This window comes from Podarcis pityusensis (genome assembly GCF_964106645.2).
Source record: "Podarcis pityusensis genome assembly, chromosome: 8".
Classification (NCBI taxonomy): domain Eukaryota; kingdom Metazoa; phylum Chordata; class Lepidosauria; order Squamata; family Lacertidae; genus Podarcis; species Podarcis pityusensis.
In genome coordinates this window covers 22910052-22925102 of record NC_138033.1, presented here as the reverse complement: position 1 = coordinate 22925102, position 15051 = coordinate 22910052, and the positions used below count along the sequence as shown (strand labels likewise).

The following is a 15051-nucleotide window of genomic DNA, read 5'->3' as shown; positions in this document are numbered from 1 at the left end:
CACCCCCCTAATCTGCTGCCCAGAACAGCTGCTCCCCTCCTCAATATTATTCCCGCATTTGATTTGGACCTGAGTAAATCTATGGAGTTCAGTATCCCTTTTTCTCATGTATATATAGGATTGCAATCTTAAGTACACTTCTTTTGCTTGCATATAAATACAGAAAGAAGTGCTAAATGAGATATAGTTGTCTGGTTAATCTTGAAACAAGTAAGGTTTTTTTTTAAGCTCACCCTTTTTTGTGCATGTACTTGGAGTGTGCATGTGCATTTGCAGATACCAGGGCAAAAATCTAAAAAACTTATTTTAAAGGAAATAAGTGTTCCTTAGACTGTTTATCATTATTCAACTGCTTTATCCCATTACTAAATAAAGCAGAGTTTAAGAATAATTGATGTTTTGTATTCTGCTATATAAACATCCACTTGCTTATTTGATTGCCTGTACCAACCATCCTTTCCACTAAATGTGGAAAATTTACTTTAGACAAATATCATCCTATTTAAAACTGTGGTCTGTGATTTACATATGCGGCTTATAGCTTTCTCTTTCCCCCTTTCCTGTTAAGATTTTCCTACTTACTATGCACGTTTTCTGGTATTGTGCATGTTTTAACTCTTGTCTTTTCTTCTGTTACTATTCCTTTCCTTCAAGTTCTAGCTAGAGGGCTCGCAGAGATGTACGAAGACCTAGTTGAGAACTTTCTAACAGGCGCACGATGGAAGACAGAATAGCACCAGCCTTGGTTAAATCCTCTGGCTTGGCACAGTCTTCCAAAGTATCTCAGGTGCTATGGACACACTTGCTTTCTTTTAGGGAGGTTGGATTTCTTTGTTTCACATCATCTTTTTTTGTTACTCATTTTACAGTAAAAGATCAAAAGAACTCATTGCTTGAGAACTGCAGCATTTCAGCGATCAGATGTTATATTCAGACAAACAGCACCATTGCAAACGGTTAAATAATGTGCTCACATTTGGTGTGATATCGTCTTGAGGCTGCAGTATGGTTTCTGAATGTGGCATATGTATGTTTGGGGCTCTCTTGGCATGAGATCTGCTGAGTCTTGACTCTTACAAAACAGTAATATTGTCTGCTTTAAAGTTATACTTGATGTTCTGCAATGTTGGAAGCATCAGCAACTGAGATGGCTCCTGGAGGTGCATATAAAAGTAGATATCCCAACTCATCAGAACTTTGGCCACATGGAAAAGGCATTGTATCCTCAAACTCTTTCTTGGGAAGCAATATAAGCTTTCTTAAAGTCACATAGAACTTTCTTCTGCACGGATAATATATTTTTTCAATATACAGCAATAAATGTGGTTTCCCCTTCTCTTTATGGAAGTCTTTTTAAAGGAATCGATCATTCTCAGTAAGGTGAAGACAACCCTTTAATACTTAGTTTTTAAAAGAATCACTGCCTGCTTAGAAATGGAAATAGTGCAGATGCAGAGAGGCCTAGGCATGTCACAAACGTCAGCCATTCTCCTTGTGCCAACGAGGGCCAATCCATATGTGGGACTATAGAAGACTTATGTGCAGCCATAGGGTGAGGATAGGGGATGCAGTGTTGGAAAGATAACCCATTTCTCCTGTGCCATTTTTCTTAGTTAATGCTCACACCGAAACTCCCATTTGCTGAGGAGGAGAAAATATAGATTCAGGATGGCTTTCTGTCTCATTTCCCTGCCACTGTTAATACCAGCTTTGTGGAGAGAATAATTTAAAACCAGGGAAACGGCACAGGGGAAGATGGTTTCCCTCTGCCCCCTTATTGTTGCTGCCCCAGTCCAGTTTGGGGGCAGTCTGAAATCCATTAGATCTCATCTGGTTTGGCCTGATACACATGGTGATCCCATCATATCTGTGTGTATTAGACAGCACAGGCAGTGATGTTTGAATCTCCCATCTCCAATGTATTATTGCCCTGCTGGCAGAGACAAGGGAAGGAAGAGCAGTTGAGAGGGCAGTGACATCTTGTCCCCACCTTGTCAAAAAGCAGAGCAGGGTGTCCCACCCTGGCCCTGGAAGTTCTGCTGTCAGGATATGCAATGCTGTCAATTCCATTGTGTCAGGCCTACCTGCAACTTGGCCATTTTTCAAAACACTTGAAGTATAGTGGTACCTCGGTTTATGAACTTAATCGGTTTCGGAAGTCCGTTCTTAAACCGAAACTGTTCTTAAACCGAGGTGCGCTTTCCCTAATGAGGCCTCCCACCGCCGATGCCCTTCCACCGTTCGGATTCTGTTCTTAGACTGAGGTAAAGTTCTCAAACTGGGACACTACTTCCGGTTTTTGGGGGTTCATAAACTGAATATTTCGTAAACATGGCTGTTCTTAAACCGAGGTACCACTGTACTGATCTTCTATTGTGTGGATTGCAATAGGTTGCATATAGGCCCTTTCAAATTGACATGTGCTAAAATGGTCTATGTTTCTAGTGTGCCCTGTTCCTAATTTCTGGCCTTTTTGTGTATTCATTTCATTTTAGAGTGCGAGTGACTCTCCCTTCAAAGAGGATCTGGATGCAATGGCAGAGGGGGGAAATATTACCTCTCACTTTGAATGGGAGGTCTCAAAGCACTCAGTGGCCCTTAGTGAGAGCCCAGTGTCAAGCCCACAGGAGTCTGCACATACTTGTGAATCTGACACTTCTTCCGCAAGCAGCAAGGAGCAGGAGAAGCAGGGTGCTGCTGCTGCTGCTGCCGCTCTCAGTGAGAGCAAGGAAGACCTAAGGTGTGGAGAGGGATTTTACTCAGATGTGGAGAAAGAGGCTGAGGACTCAAAACAGGATGAGATGGAAGTCTATAAAATCCCTTCTTCACCTCCATTGCACCTCCACGAACAAGAGGAGGAAGCCTGTGATGTTGAAGGGGGAAAAGGGGCAAGTGAGCCACTTAGCGAGCTAAATGGAGAATGTCACAGCTCAAGTATTGATAATGAGTTTCCTGCCCTCATTCGCTGTTTCCAGGTAGTAAATGTGAACTTGAAACATCTCTCTTTGCAGTCTTCTCTGCTACATTTTCGGAGTCATTCTACAAACACTGCAGCAAGCATATGTCATAAATCCATAAAGAAGGATTATGTTTCGATGGCCTGAAATATTCCCCAAACTAATCAACCACTTAATCTCCAGTCTATAGGAATGATTCCCCTCCTCTACAAAGTAGATGTATATTTTATTAAAACATTTTTTAAAAAAGTATTGTCTCCTGACTCAAGCAGAATATATTTAAAAGAAAAGGAAACCAATTCTAAAAGGCATCAGATTTTATGAGATAGTGCTAAATGTCTTCTGTGTGTTGTAAATACATTGCAGAAAATATTGAGCTAAAAGCAGCCAGCGCTTCAAGTCTTTCCATTTACAAGAACAAAACATAGCTCTTTGAGTCTATAGTCATCTGATTTGGAAATCTCTGAGGAAACACCTGCATTTACCCATCAAAGTAAAAAATAAATTAAAATTGCCTGCTCCAGTGTTCTTAACAATCCCATCTGCTAAAATACCTCAACATTTGATCTGGTAATAATCAAGGTGATATCTGTCAGACTTTGAAAAGGTGAAGGGAACATAACAGAGTGGGAAAAGCCTGGTGGTGCTCTTACTAATATTACATTCTCTTTTGATTAATTATCAGGTGGTGGCACAGCTGATTTTTCTTTTCCTGTTATTCTTGAGATTTGAATATCCATAAATAATGATCTGATGCTGATTTAATAGAAGCTACTGGACTCTACACATCTCACACTGGCTGGAAATCATACATTTGTATAATCTCTTAATATACTAGCATATTAATCAGACTTGAGCTCCTCCTAACCATAAAGATTCTTATCCGCATGCTAAATTTGGCTTACCCTTTTAACTATGAAACAGTTTCCATATTTTAGTTTGCAGATGGTCACATTTGGCCAGGAAGCTAGGGGAAAAATGTTATTTGTATTTTATCTCCAAACACTGACAGATGACTTTCCAAAAAATTAGTGCAAACAACATAGCAATTGAAATTTCTATATGGAGTCCATTGTGCTTTTATCAGATCAGTATTGGAATGGTTGTCAGTAATATTGTTAGAGTTTAATGGTACTAAATGTGATTTCTCTCTCTCTAAAATCCTGTTTTGTAGCCACCCCTTGTGAAGACTCAGACAGTTACTATCTCTGATGTGTCGAACACTGTGAAAAGTGAAATTCCAACGAAAGAAGTTCCTATTGTCCATACAGAGACCAAGACTATAACTTATGAAGCTGCACAGGTAGGCTGTTTCATAATCTGGTGGTACAGTTTTATTGTAGTGTAAATAGTCTCAGTGAAAATTAGAAAATTTGATTTCAATGGGACAAGCTTACCTGAGAGGAGCTTCACAGGTTTAAATTGTTGTGAGAAATACCACTGTTGACACCAGTGCTTTCTGCACCAAACACAAACATAAATACATATCTGGGAAGTCTGATCGGGCTTGAGTTTTCAGACTTTTGTACATATATGTATGTTATCTAGGCTTTCCCTCTTTGCTGCAGAAAAGAGTGGTATAATGCTGTTTTCCCCCTGCATCGATCACAATGAGTAGAGCTTCCCAAATTATATGAGGATTATGCCCATTATGCTTGCACAATAGCCACAACACTCATGGAAGGCACAAAGAAAGGGAAGAAAATGTGCGTTAATAGGGGAGGCTGCAGTGGTCAAAGACAGCTATTTGAACCTGAACCTTTAGATTGAACTTGAACCTTTAGACCTTTACAATCTTTACATCAATTTTAAAACATATTACATTAATTCCAAAGCAAGATTGCAGCCCCAATAAAACTTTCTAGAAGTTTTGATACTCCAACTGTCTTCTTGATTATTAACCCTTTAGGAGAAATTTAATGAGGGAGATACTTCCTACCCAGTGGATATTGACTTTCTGGGGAGAAGTATCAAAACTGAAAGTAGCTTGTGGCTTCTGAGCATGTAGTTTTCATCCTCATGCATTCATTATAACTTGTGTGAGCATATATATGCCAAGTTTTGTGTCTGTTTTGCTTTCCCTATACAGTCATACCTCGTGTTGCGTTAGGTTCATGTTGCATCTTTTTGGCTTGCGAACGTGGCAAACCCTGAAGTGTATACTTCCGGGTTTCGACGCATGCACAGAAGCATTCTTCGCGCTTCACACATGCGTAGAAGCGCTCTATTGTGCTCTGCACTTGCTTAGAAGCGCTGCTCTAGTTGCGGACTTTTCAGGGTGCGAACAGCACCCCAGAACGGATCGTGTCCGCAACTAGAGCTACCACTGTATACAATACCATGTTCCCCAAAGTGAACTAGTATCAGTGTCAGAATTCACTCTGACAAGGCTTCATGTTTTCTGCAGGCCACAATGAAGTGTGTAATGCACCTCCTTGTCAGTTTTTGATGGAAGTTTTGATTTATTGCTACCCAAGGCTGTAGAGAAGATCTGAGTCCTATGACCAGCTCACTTTAACCCTGCCACCTAGGGCAGGCTAATAAGACTCAGATTATTGTATCACTGTGGGAAAGTGTTCCAATTTGAAAAGTCCCTGAATGGGGGGGGCGGGGCGGGCGGGAAACCTACCAACTTGGACTGAGCAGTACTGACAGGTTGATTGAGTGGTTGGTGGTGGCAGAGTTGCAGGAACTCTTAGAAGAAACCAATTTGAAAGAGTAAGTCCAGTTGGTTCAGGGCAGATTTGGGGATTTCAGCCTCTTTTGTTGCCCCTCATGGATTATCTGAAAGGGAAAGTGTGGTCCGGCACATTCTTTTTGATGTTCCATACAACAGACCATCATATCCTTTGGGGGCAGCTTAATCAGTTAGGATTTGGAGGCACTGCTCTGGAGTGGTTCTTCTCCTACATGATTGGTCAGAATTGGAAGATAGCAGTGGGTGACTATTGCTCAACCCTTTGGGGATTTATATTGTGGCATAGCAAAAAGTTCCATCTGTGATCTCTTCTGTTTTTTAGTATCTATACACAGATACTTCAGCCAATCATTCAGCAGTTTTGGAGTATCTTAAGTATGACACCCTGCTTTATCCCCCCGCCCCTCGAATCCAGGAGTAGCCAGGTCTTCCCTGTTCATCTTAATGAACCAGCCTCTACTGGGTTAGAGAGTTATTCATGAGGCTTCACTCCCCTTAGAGTAGCAAATATCCAGCATAGGAATGCTACTTAACCTTGCCTTGCTCCTTGATCTCAGGTGGCAGTCATGATGAGGAACACTCTTTTTAATCATTTAGCTTGGTGAGCTGACTACACCCTTTTTTCTCTTACAAGGATTTTACTTCAGTCACCCATGCTTTGTTCCCATTTAGATTATTGCAATGTGCTTACTTATTTTTATTTTTTAAAAATATTTATTAGGGTTTAGAATAGAAATAGATATAATAAACAATATAACATATGTCTTAACATAATTTCACATTTTCTTTGGACTTCCTCACATCTCCCGCTCCCACTTTCATCATTGTAACTTTTTGCCAGCAATTTATCATCTTGTTTACATTCTTATGTCCCATCTGTGTATTTATAATCTTGTAATTCTCAAAAAAGTTTATATTTTCTCAATCTCACTTATTATCTTAAATCGTCTAATTTAGTGGTGCTCAATTGTTTATGATCTAGCATCCTACTTAACATTCACTCAAATTACAATATTTTTGTAAATAAATCTTAAATTTCTTCCAGTCCTCCTCCATCTTCTCCTCTCCCAGGTCACGGATTCTGCCGGTCATCTCGGCCAGTTCCATATAGTCTATCAGTTGCATCTGCCATTCTTCCAGTGTGGGTAGATCTTGAGCTTTCCAGTGCTTTGCAAGAAGTATCCTTGCTGCTGTTGTTGCGTACATAAAAAATGTCCAGTCCTTCTTTACCACCCCTTGGCCGACAATACCCAAAAGAAAGGCCTCTGGTTTCTTTGTGAAGGTATACTTAAATACCTTTTTCAATTCATTATAAATCATTTCCCAGAACGCCTTCACTTTAGGGCAGGTCCACCAGAGGTGGAAGAATGTTCCTTCACTCAATGTGAATAAGCAAACTTATTGCTGCCTTTTGAAGTCTGGTTGGAATTCAGCTGGCACTGAATCAGTGTAGAACTCCAGTCCTGGCTTCACAGCATGGATTGCCTATTTGTTTCAGGCCAGTTCAGCATGTTGGTTCTGACTTTTAGAGCCTTCATGTTTTAGGAACTAATTTCTCTAATGTATTTCTCTAATCTCTGCATTCCACCTGCTAAAATAAGGTTAGCAACAACACAGGGTAAGGCTTTCTCAGTGGCAGCGTTCTCTGTATGGAATACACTTCTTCAGAAGAACTGCTTGGATCTATCCTTTTTATTTTTCTGTCTGCATGTTAAAAAACTTTTTTCATTTTTAAATGCATTTCCCATTTGGCTGGTGAGTGTACTATGCAACATTTTTTTCCTCTTGGTGTTTCTTAGGAGGAATGTTAGGATATGAATTTAATTTTTTTTAATTGGCCCTTTTTAGTTTTAATGCTTTTGAACTTTTGAGTGAAACATTTTGGTAGTGCCTTTTGACAGAGAATGGCGTTTATCACCTGGCACATGTCCAAATTCTGTTCCTAAATAGCTGGTATAGAGCTTAGCTATCCACTACATGTTTTAAAATTATCTGCATTTGTAGAGGTTGATATGTTCTGAATATAGCTTCACATTATAAAAATCCCTCTCAACTTCATGTATAAGTAGGTTTTGGTCAGCTCTGGCATGGAGGTTTGCTGGCTGAGTTAAAACAATTTCTGTGCTATTTTGTGCCAACCATACAAGGAATAGCCACACATTCTAGAGCTGACTCCACCTGAGAGATGCTTAAAATGTCCTCATCACATTTGAATATGTTGAAACCTTGGAAATTCTGTAGTATCTGTTGGATGCTACTTCCACCTAGTGGACACTCTGAAGGTATTGCATTTGATATTTCAGTAAGTTTCACAAACCCTTGTAAAACATTAATTAATATGTAATTCTAACGAACAAGTACATGAGCAGATATCTCACTGTGGCACAAATATGTTTAAAGGCAGACTAAGAAATATTGGTGTTGTTCTTCCAGTCTGAGATGGCAAACCAGGGGAAACATCCATTTGCTGAAGGAACCTGTGCATAGCTAATTTTTTCAGTCTAATCGGTCATGGTGACCCTTGGAAGTTTTTTTTTTATTGTTAGACTACACATAAACACGCACACACACTATCAAGGTCATTGTTTGTAGTTAGTTTTTACTAAAGAAAAAAAAGAGCTCTCTTTTTTAGCATAGGAATAAACACCTGGATTTTTAAAGCTTTCTTTCCCCCTTCAAAAAGAGGTAACCACCTGCTCCAACACATACTATGGCTATCCTCTTTGAGCCAAGTCTCCCCTTTCATTTCATTACATTTGTGTGGCTATCCAGCTCCAGAAGCAGGACTGAGGCTCAAGCTACCATTGTGGCAACAAGGAAGTAACTCTGAGGGTGCTACAAGTTTTGTCAAACAACTCACTAACCAGATTCTGAGGAAACAAAGCATTATTGTTCAGCAGGTATTAAACCTTAGTGTTGAATTAAGATTTAGGTTTTTTTTAGTTTGTTTCTGCACAGCAGCATCACTGTTTGGATAGTGCTTAGATGTTCTGACAGATTAGGCACATGATGACATAGGAGTTTTGATGCCCCTTGCTCTGCGTAAGCTTTCTTTGTACCTAAAAATGGTTGAAATGTTGCACTGTGCTACCAAAACATATTTAATGTAGTTATCTAGCCCTTTTTGTTGAAAGACTAGTTCACTTTGGAAACGTGACTGGAAAGTGTGCTTTCCCTGGGGATTTTTTGTATCGCATTACCTGAGGACTAAGAGAAAGGGCAAAAGATAGTGGCAAAAACCTGGAGAAATTCTTACTGTAGCAGTTTTGTCCAGTTCCTAACCCATGCAACATGGAAAGCATAGTATCTGAATTTGAGACCACAGCTGACAACGGATTATATTGTTGTATTTTGCTCCCTGACCCAGTTAGCTAAGCTGAACTATCGCTTGCTGGAGGTCTTCATGGCCAGCTGCCATGGATTTAGCTATTGTCTGTGCAACAGGCCCAATATGAAAAGTACAACTTTGTTGTTGAATCTTGGACAGCTTGCCACCTTCTGAGTAAAGGTGGCCCCATTTGGATTTCTCTGGATCCAGAAGTATTCAGTATCACCCAGTGGCAAATACCCCATTTTGGGGCAAGCTGCTCAAGAGGATGGTACTGGTGGTCCAGCTTCAGGCAACTTCGGAAGAGACTGAATATCTGGATACATTTCTGTCCAGCTTCTGGCCTGGTCATGGCAATGAAACTGCCTTGCTTGCCCTAGTTGATGACACTTGTCAGAAGATAGATGGGCAGCGGGGGAGTATGGCCCTTCTTGTTCTCCTTCAGTTCTCAGTGGCTTTCCATACCATTGATCATGCTATCTTTCTGTAATGACTCAAGGCGGGTGGGGGCACTATACTTTTGTGGTTCTGCTCCTACCTACGGGGTTGTTTCCAGAAAGTAGTCATGGGGGACACTGTTCAGTGCCATGAGAGCTTTCCTGTAGTGTCCTGCAGGGTTCTGTCTTATTTAAGATCTCAGTGAAGCTGCTGGGAGTTGTCATCAGGAGTTGTGGAGTGAAGTGCCCTCAATATGTAGATGGCACACAGCTCTCGCTCTCTCACACACACCTGAATCAAAGGAGGCAGCTGAGGTGCTAGACAAGTGTTTGTGGGGTGTGACAGGCTGAGTGGGGGCCAACCAATTGAACAAATTAAAAGTGAATCCTGTAAAGAGAGGTGTTATGAGTTCCAAGTTCTTGAATCTAGGTGGTGGGAAAACTTCCACTTCTAGATGGGATTGCACTACTAGGAGCAGGTTCATAGCTTGCAGGTTCTGCTGGATTCAACATTGTTACTGAAGGCCCGGGTGGCCTTTGCGGCTAGGAGTTCCAGCTACGTTTGCTTCAGCAGCTAGGGCCCCTTTTAGATAGAGTTTACTTGACTACAGTATTCTGTGCTCTGGTTGCTTCTGGATTATTGCAATGAGTTCTACATAGGGCTGCCTGTGAAGATGACTTGGAAACTTCAGCTGGTCTAAAATGCAGCAGCCAGTTTATTCGCTGTGGTTGCCTTTGGAACTCATATAAACCCCTGCTGTAAAACAGCTGCACTGCTTTCCAGTTTGTTTCTGGATTCAATTCAGGATGCCCACACCAGTGTTTAGAGCCCTAAACACCTTAACCCCCAAATATCTGAGAGACAACCTCCTTCCCTACAGACCCTGTTGGGGGTTAAGATCTTCAGAGAGTGCCCTGCTGGTAGTTCCACCATCCATGGAAGTTTGCGGGGGTGACCTGAAAGAGAGCATTCTCTGTGGCGGCCCCTAAGCTGTGGAATTCCCTTCTCCCAGAGATGTTTCGTTTGGTGAAAGGTGAAGATGCACCTCGTTGCCCTCACCTTTGACAGCTGAGACATGTGTTTTCAGGACCCACCTGATTCCTGTGGCTGCATTTGGTTCTAACTGTTTTTAATACCAAATTTTTAATTCTTGTGATTTGCTGGTGAATAAGTCCTCCTCCTGATCCCACAGAAGGCGCAAAGGAGAGCGTGGAAACCCAATGCTTCTTCACTAAGGCTTGCCATATCTAATTCATGTAGTGCTAAATTATGGTTTAATGTTTTGTGTGAAGACAACCATTAGTTGCAATCCTGTGCCACATTGATGCAGATTTGATTAGTAACATTAAATTATTGCAAATTTACCAACAGCCTTCTGGCTCATTACACTTTGCCGTTATAGCCTTCTCTGCTGAACAAACAACTCTCTCTAGGTGAGCAAGGAGATAATTTATACTTGTTATGTATCTCTGCCATAGACTGATGATGGCAGTGGGGATTTAGACCCTGGAGTTCTGCTAAGTGCTCAGACCATCACTTCAGAGACCACCAGCAGCACTACCACTACCCAGATTACAAAGGTAAAATACAATAGTCTCAAGTGTGTGACCTCACTGATAAGCTATTTGCGTTGACAGGGAATGAGTTGTACAAACTCTAGTCTCTGTCTGTCTTTGGGTGACCCCTCTCTAATGGGATTGGCAGTTTGTGGCACATCAGAGTTTTACTGACTGTAGGGCTCGTGTCTGCTTCCTTTTACTTGTCCTGTCAGTACTCTAGATGTGACACAGTCACCAGTGATGCTTCACTTGAAGGTTTCAATCTAGGACAAATGGTATTCAGAATACTGTTGAACAGGATTTTCCCTACCATTTTCAGCTTCTTTCCAATGGTATGGAAAGAAGCTGATGGGAACGAATCTCATTAAACATACATAACCTACCTTTTCCCCTAACGTGGAACTCAAGGCAGCATACATACTGTCCTCAGATGGTCTATCCAGACACTGACCAGACCCACCTGGATCTTTCTAGCTTGGAGAAATGCATACTAACCCCACTTTGAACATCTTTCAACACGGAAGTCTTTTCCCAAGCTAGGTACACAGGTGTTTCCAATTTGGGAGCTATTCACAGGAGGTTCCATGTTGTTAAAGTAATAAGTGGGTAGCTACCCTGAGAAGAGACCATTAGCTAACATTATCTGGGACACAGGATTCATTTGAAATAACCAATAGAGCAAGCTCAGCACACTGTTGCTGGCAAAAGAAATGGTCTTTAGCCGTATGTGTCTAGCATATTCTCTCTGCTGGGGCTAGCCTACATTAAAGGACCCATTATGTTTTAGAAATCAAGGTCAGAGATTGCTGAGAAACACAAATTGCTACTAGAGATTGCCAAGAAGCACAGATTACTACTGACCTTTGTACACTAGATGATAGTACTAAAACAGAAAGCCATCTCCAATACCAAGTCATTCTAAAGCACAACAAATATATTTAGATAAGGCTTCAGTCATTATGTGGTCCCCCCCATAGAAGCTGCTTCACTTTGCTTCCATACTCCACGGTCACTCAAGATGGCTGTAATACTGGAATGTTCATATGGTTCAACCAACCTGATTGTGTTAACGAGCCTATATGGATTTCAGATGACTAATGTGGAAAGTGGCTTTCAAACATTGTAGCTATTAGGTGCAGTGATACCACGTGGAAATAATTCCAGATAGTCTTCACAATATGTGGCAAGCTTTACTACTTGGTGGAGATCTCTCCAAATGTATCACTTGTGAAAATGTGTGGCAGAAAAATATATATGCCACGTGTGTTGCAATACAGTTGACCCAAACGAACATGTAGTAGAGCAGCCAAATACAAGATAGTCATTATTTTTACCTCTTGTTTGCAGATGCGCTCTCCTCCAGCACCAATGTTACTGCTACTTGTTAGAAAAGCACCAAAGTTGAGGGCATCAAAGCTGCAGTAAGCTTTTTCTTGAAGGCAGCCACCAGAAAGAATTCAAAGGCAGCTTTGTTTAAAGGAAATGTATTAGTCAAGAAAGCTAAAAGACCTCTCTGTTTTGAGGGATGATGTGACTGACAGTTCAATGGTTCCCTAATCTCAGTTATCCTCAATCCCATTAACTTGACCCTGGAAGGGAAATCCTGGTCCATGTTCCAGAAAGAATGCTTTAATGTTCATTGTCACCATCCTGTACATTACTCATTCTAGAATAGTTGCCACTCTTGCAACTTAAGTGATGTCTACAATCTTTATGAGTATGAAAGCTGGTTTCACTTAGAGAAGTATCACCACCCCACTTCTCTGACATTATTTGCACAGAACCTTGTGGATTCAGCCTGCTCTTTCTTTGGGGCTTTACTTCTAATTAGGTTTAACTGAGTAATTGCCTCTACCTTTATACCGTTGCTCTTTGGTAGGGCAAGTTCACATATTACTTAAGGGAAGGGGCAGGAATAACATAACGAGCACCATTCTTTCCTAGGGCTTGAAAACATGTAAACCAGTAAAGTGAAAAAGGTATTTTGTTTCAAGTTCCTTTGAGTTAATGAATAGTCTAACTTCTCTTTTCCTTGTCATTGATGTTGCCATCATTTTTCTTTATAAAGGTTTTTCTTATTTTGGCTCATCTAATCTTTCCTGCTCTCAGTGCAAGATCTAAGTGCTGTTCTGACCATTCATACTTGAAGATATGTGTCTAAATGGAAATTCCTCCATCTCTTTTTTGCATTCTTAGGATGTCAGCCGAGAAAAGTAATTTCTGAAACAATTTTATTTTGGTCTCTTAGGGAGCCCCTCACTGGACAACCTCTCCAATAATAGGAAGATAAGCAACTGTTTGTGTAACTTAGCTTAAAAGAGAATTCCATAAACACTGTTGGATTAAAGGATGGCTTTCTCCACAGTTTATCCTCCAAAGTACTGGATATTTATAGGTCCATGTCTTCCTCCTGAGGGGAATTTATATTTAATGTTTAGGTGTTGCATGGTTTCGCTTAATAATGGAGAAGTATTCTTGTGTTAACACAGATAAAGGCATTTCAGCATGTTTATTATAATAATAATAATAATAATAATAATAATAATACCCCACCTATCTGGGCAGCTTCCAACACATTTAAAAACATAATAAAACATCAACCATTAATAGCAACAATCTGATCCAATATTAAAAAGACACAACAACTTTTAAATTAAACAACATATCAAAAAAGCAATATTCAATCATCCATTGAAATCTAATAGTAAACAGTAAAATTAAGCATCAGCATATAATAAAAGTTTATGCTTATCAGTTACAATAAAGAATTACTAATCTATAATCAATAAAATAGCAAATCACAGTGCATAAAATACCACAAAACATACAAAAAGACATTAAAAGGATCAAATTGATACACAATCTAAGGTTTTCTGGGCTCCATTTCATTTGGACTAACAGAGTGAGAAGGCGAATAAATTTCCCGGTAGGTTAGGATGATGAGATTATGAAGGAATTGTGCTGTTAAGCATTTCTGTTCATCTTTTACAGCATTCCTTCAATGACTAGGTTTGTTGCTTATACACCTTTACCTCTCTTTGTTTTTGTACCAGTTCTCCTGATGTATAAGCAGTGTGTGTTTGAATCTAAGAGTTTTCTGCTAGTATGAATTTGGTTGAAAGTGGAACTGTGACTTTCAGTCAAGTAGATAAAGTTTATTTTAAAAAAGGACTAAAGACGCATCTCAATCGTCCAGTGGATTTTTTAAAGTATCATTTTTAATACAAGTACTTGTATTTGCAAGCACTATCTTAAGGCGAATTCCCCTCTTCTTTCTCAATCAGGAATTGATGCTTGCTGTAACATTATCTAAAAGAAAGATTGCAGAATCTAAAAACAAAATATGTTTTTAAAACATGTTTTTTCATAAAAACTGTTGCTTTTATTCATATGTATGTGTAGTCAAACAACTAAAACACAATGAATCCACTATGATTTCTCTAATTGGGTGGTAGTCCGAGTAGAAAGGCAAATGTTAGCAGGACTGTTTCAGATATTACTTTCCCCCCATGTAGATGTGACCATTCATCTTATCAGACCATAGGACAAAAACTTTTTTTCTACTTCCTCTTTCTTTGTTTGTACTTGCTCTTTGTCTTTCCTCTCCCTCTATTTCTCTTAATGTGGAACTAGCTTTTTATGCAAAAACTGAATAGGGAAAGGAGGAAACAAAGATGTATATCTTTATAATGACTAGGTCAGTTATTAAGTGGACACACAAACTTTGTGTCAGATAAAGGTCTGCAAGATCTAAGCGCGGTTCTAACTATTCATACATTGAAGATACGTGTCTATATGGAAATTCATCCATTTCTTTTTCTTTCTTTTTTTGCATTGTTAGGATGTCAGCAGAGATAAGTAATTTCTGAAACAATTTTATTTTGATGTCCTTTATGTATTCTTACGTGTGCTGTAGTCTGCTTTTCTTAGGAGCCAGTATAGTCCTGAATGTTAGCTTTGGATCAAAGGAGTCTAGCCCAGGCTAGAGTGGAATCTAACATGTCTCCATTTCAGATCCCTGTTTTGAAAAAAAGGAGATAGTGTCCCTGAGAGCTTGGTCACTATTGTGGG

At 40.0% G+C, this 15051-nt stretch overlaps 1 protein-coding gene across 30 annotated transcripts in view; it reads left to right on the top strand.

Annotated features, from left to right (window-relative positions):
* The window catches only part of EPB41 (erythrocyte membrane protein band 4.1), a 94061-nt gene that overhangs the window by 70231 nt on the left and 8779 nt on the right, over window positions 1-15051 (top strand). For 21 of the 30 annotated variants that reach the window (XM_081015720.1, XM_081015719.1, XM_081015721.1 and 18 more), the window contains 3 exons: window positions 2496-2975; window positions 4132-4260; window positions 10900-11001. In XM_081015720.1, the coding sequence (XP_080871846.1) occupies window positions 2496-2975; window positions 4132-4260; window positions 10900-11001 (711 nt within the window). Of the gene's footprint in view, window positions 1-654; window positions 788-2495; window positions 2976-4131; window positions 4261-10899; window positions 11002-15051 lie in introns of those variants that run through there. The other 9 variants (XM_081015714.1, XM_081015712.1, XM_081015706.1 and 6 more) reach the window with 5 other exon arrangements.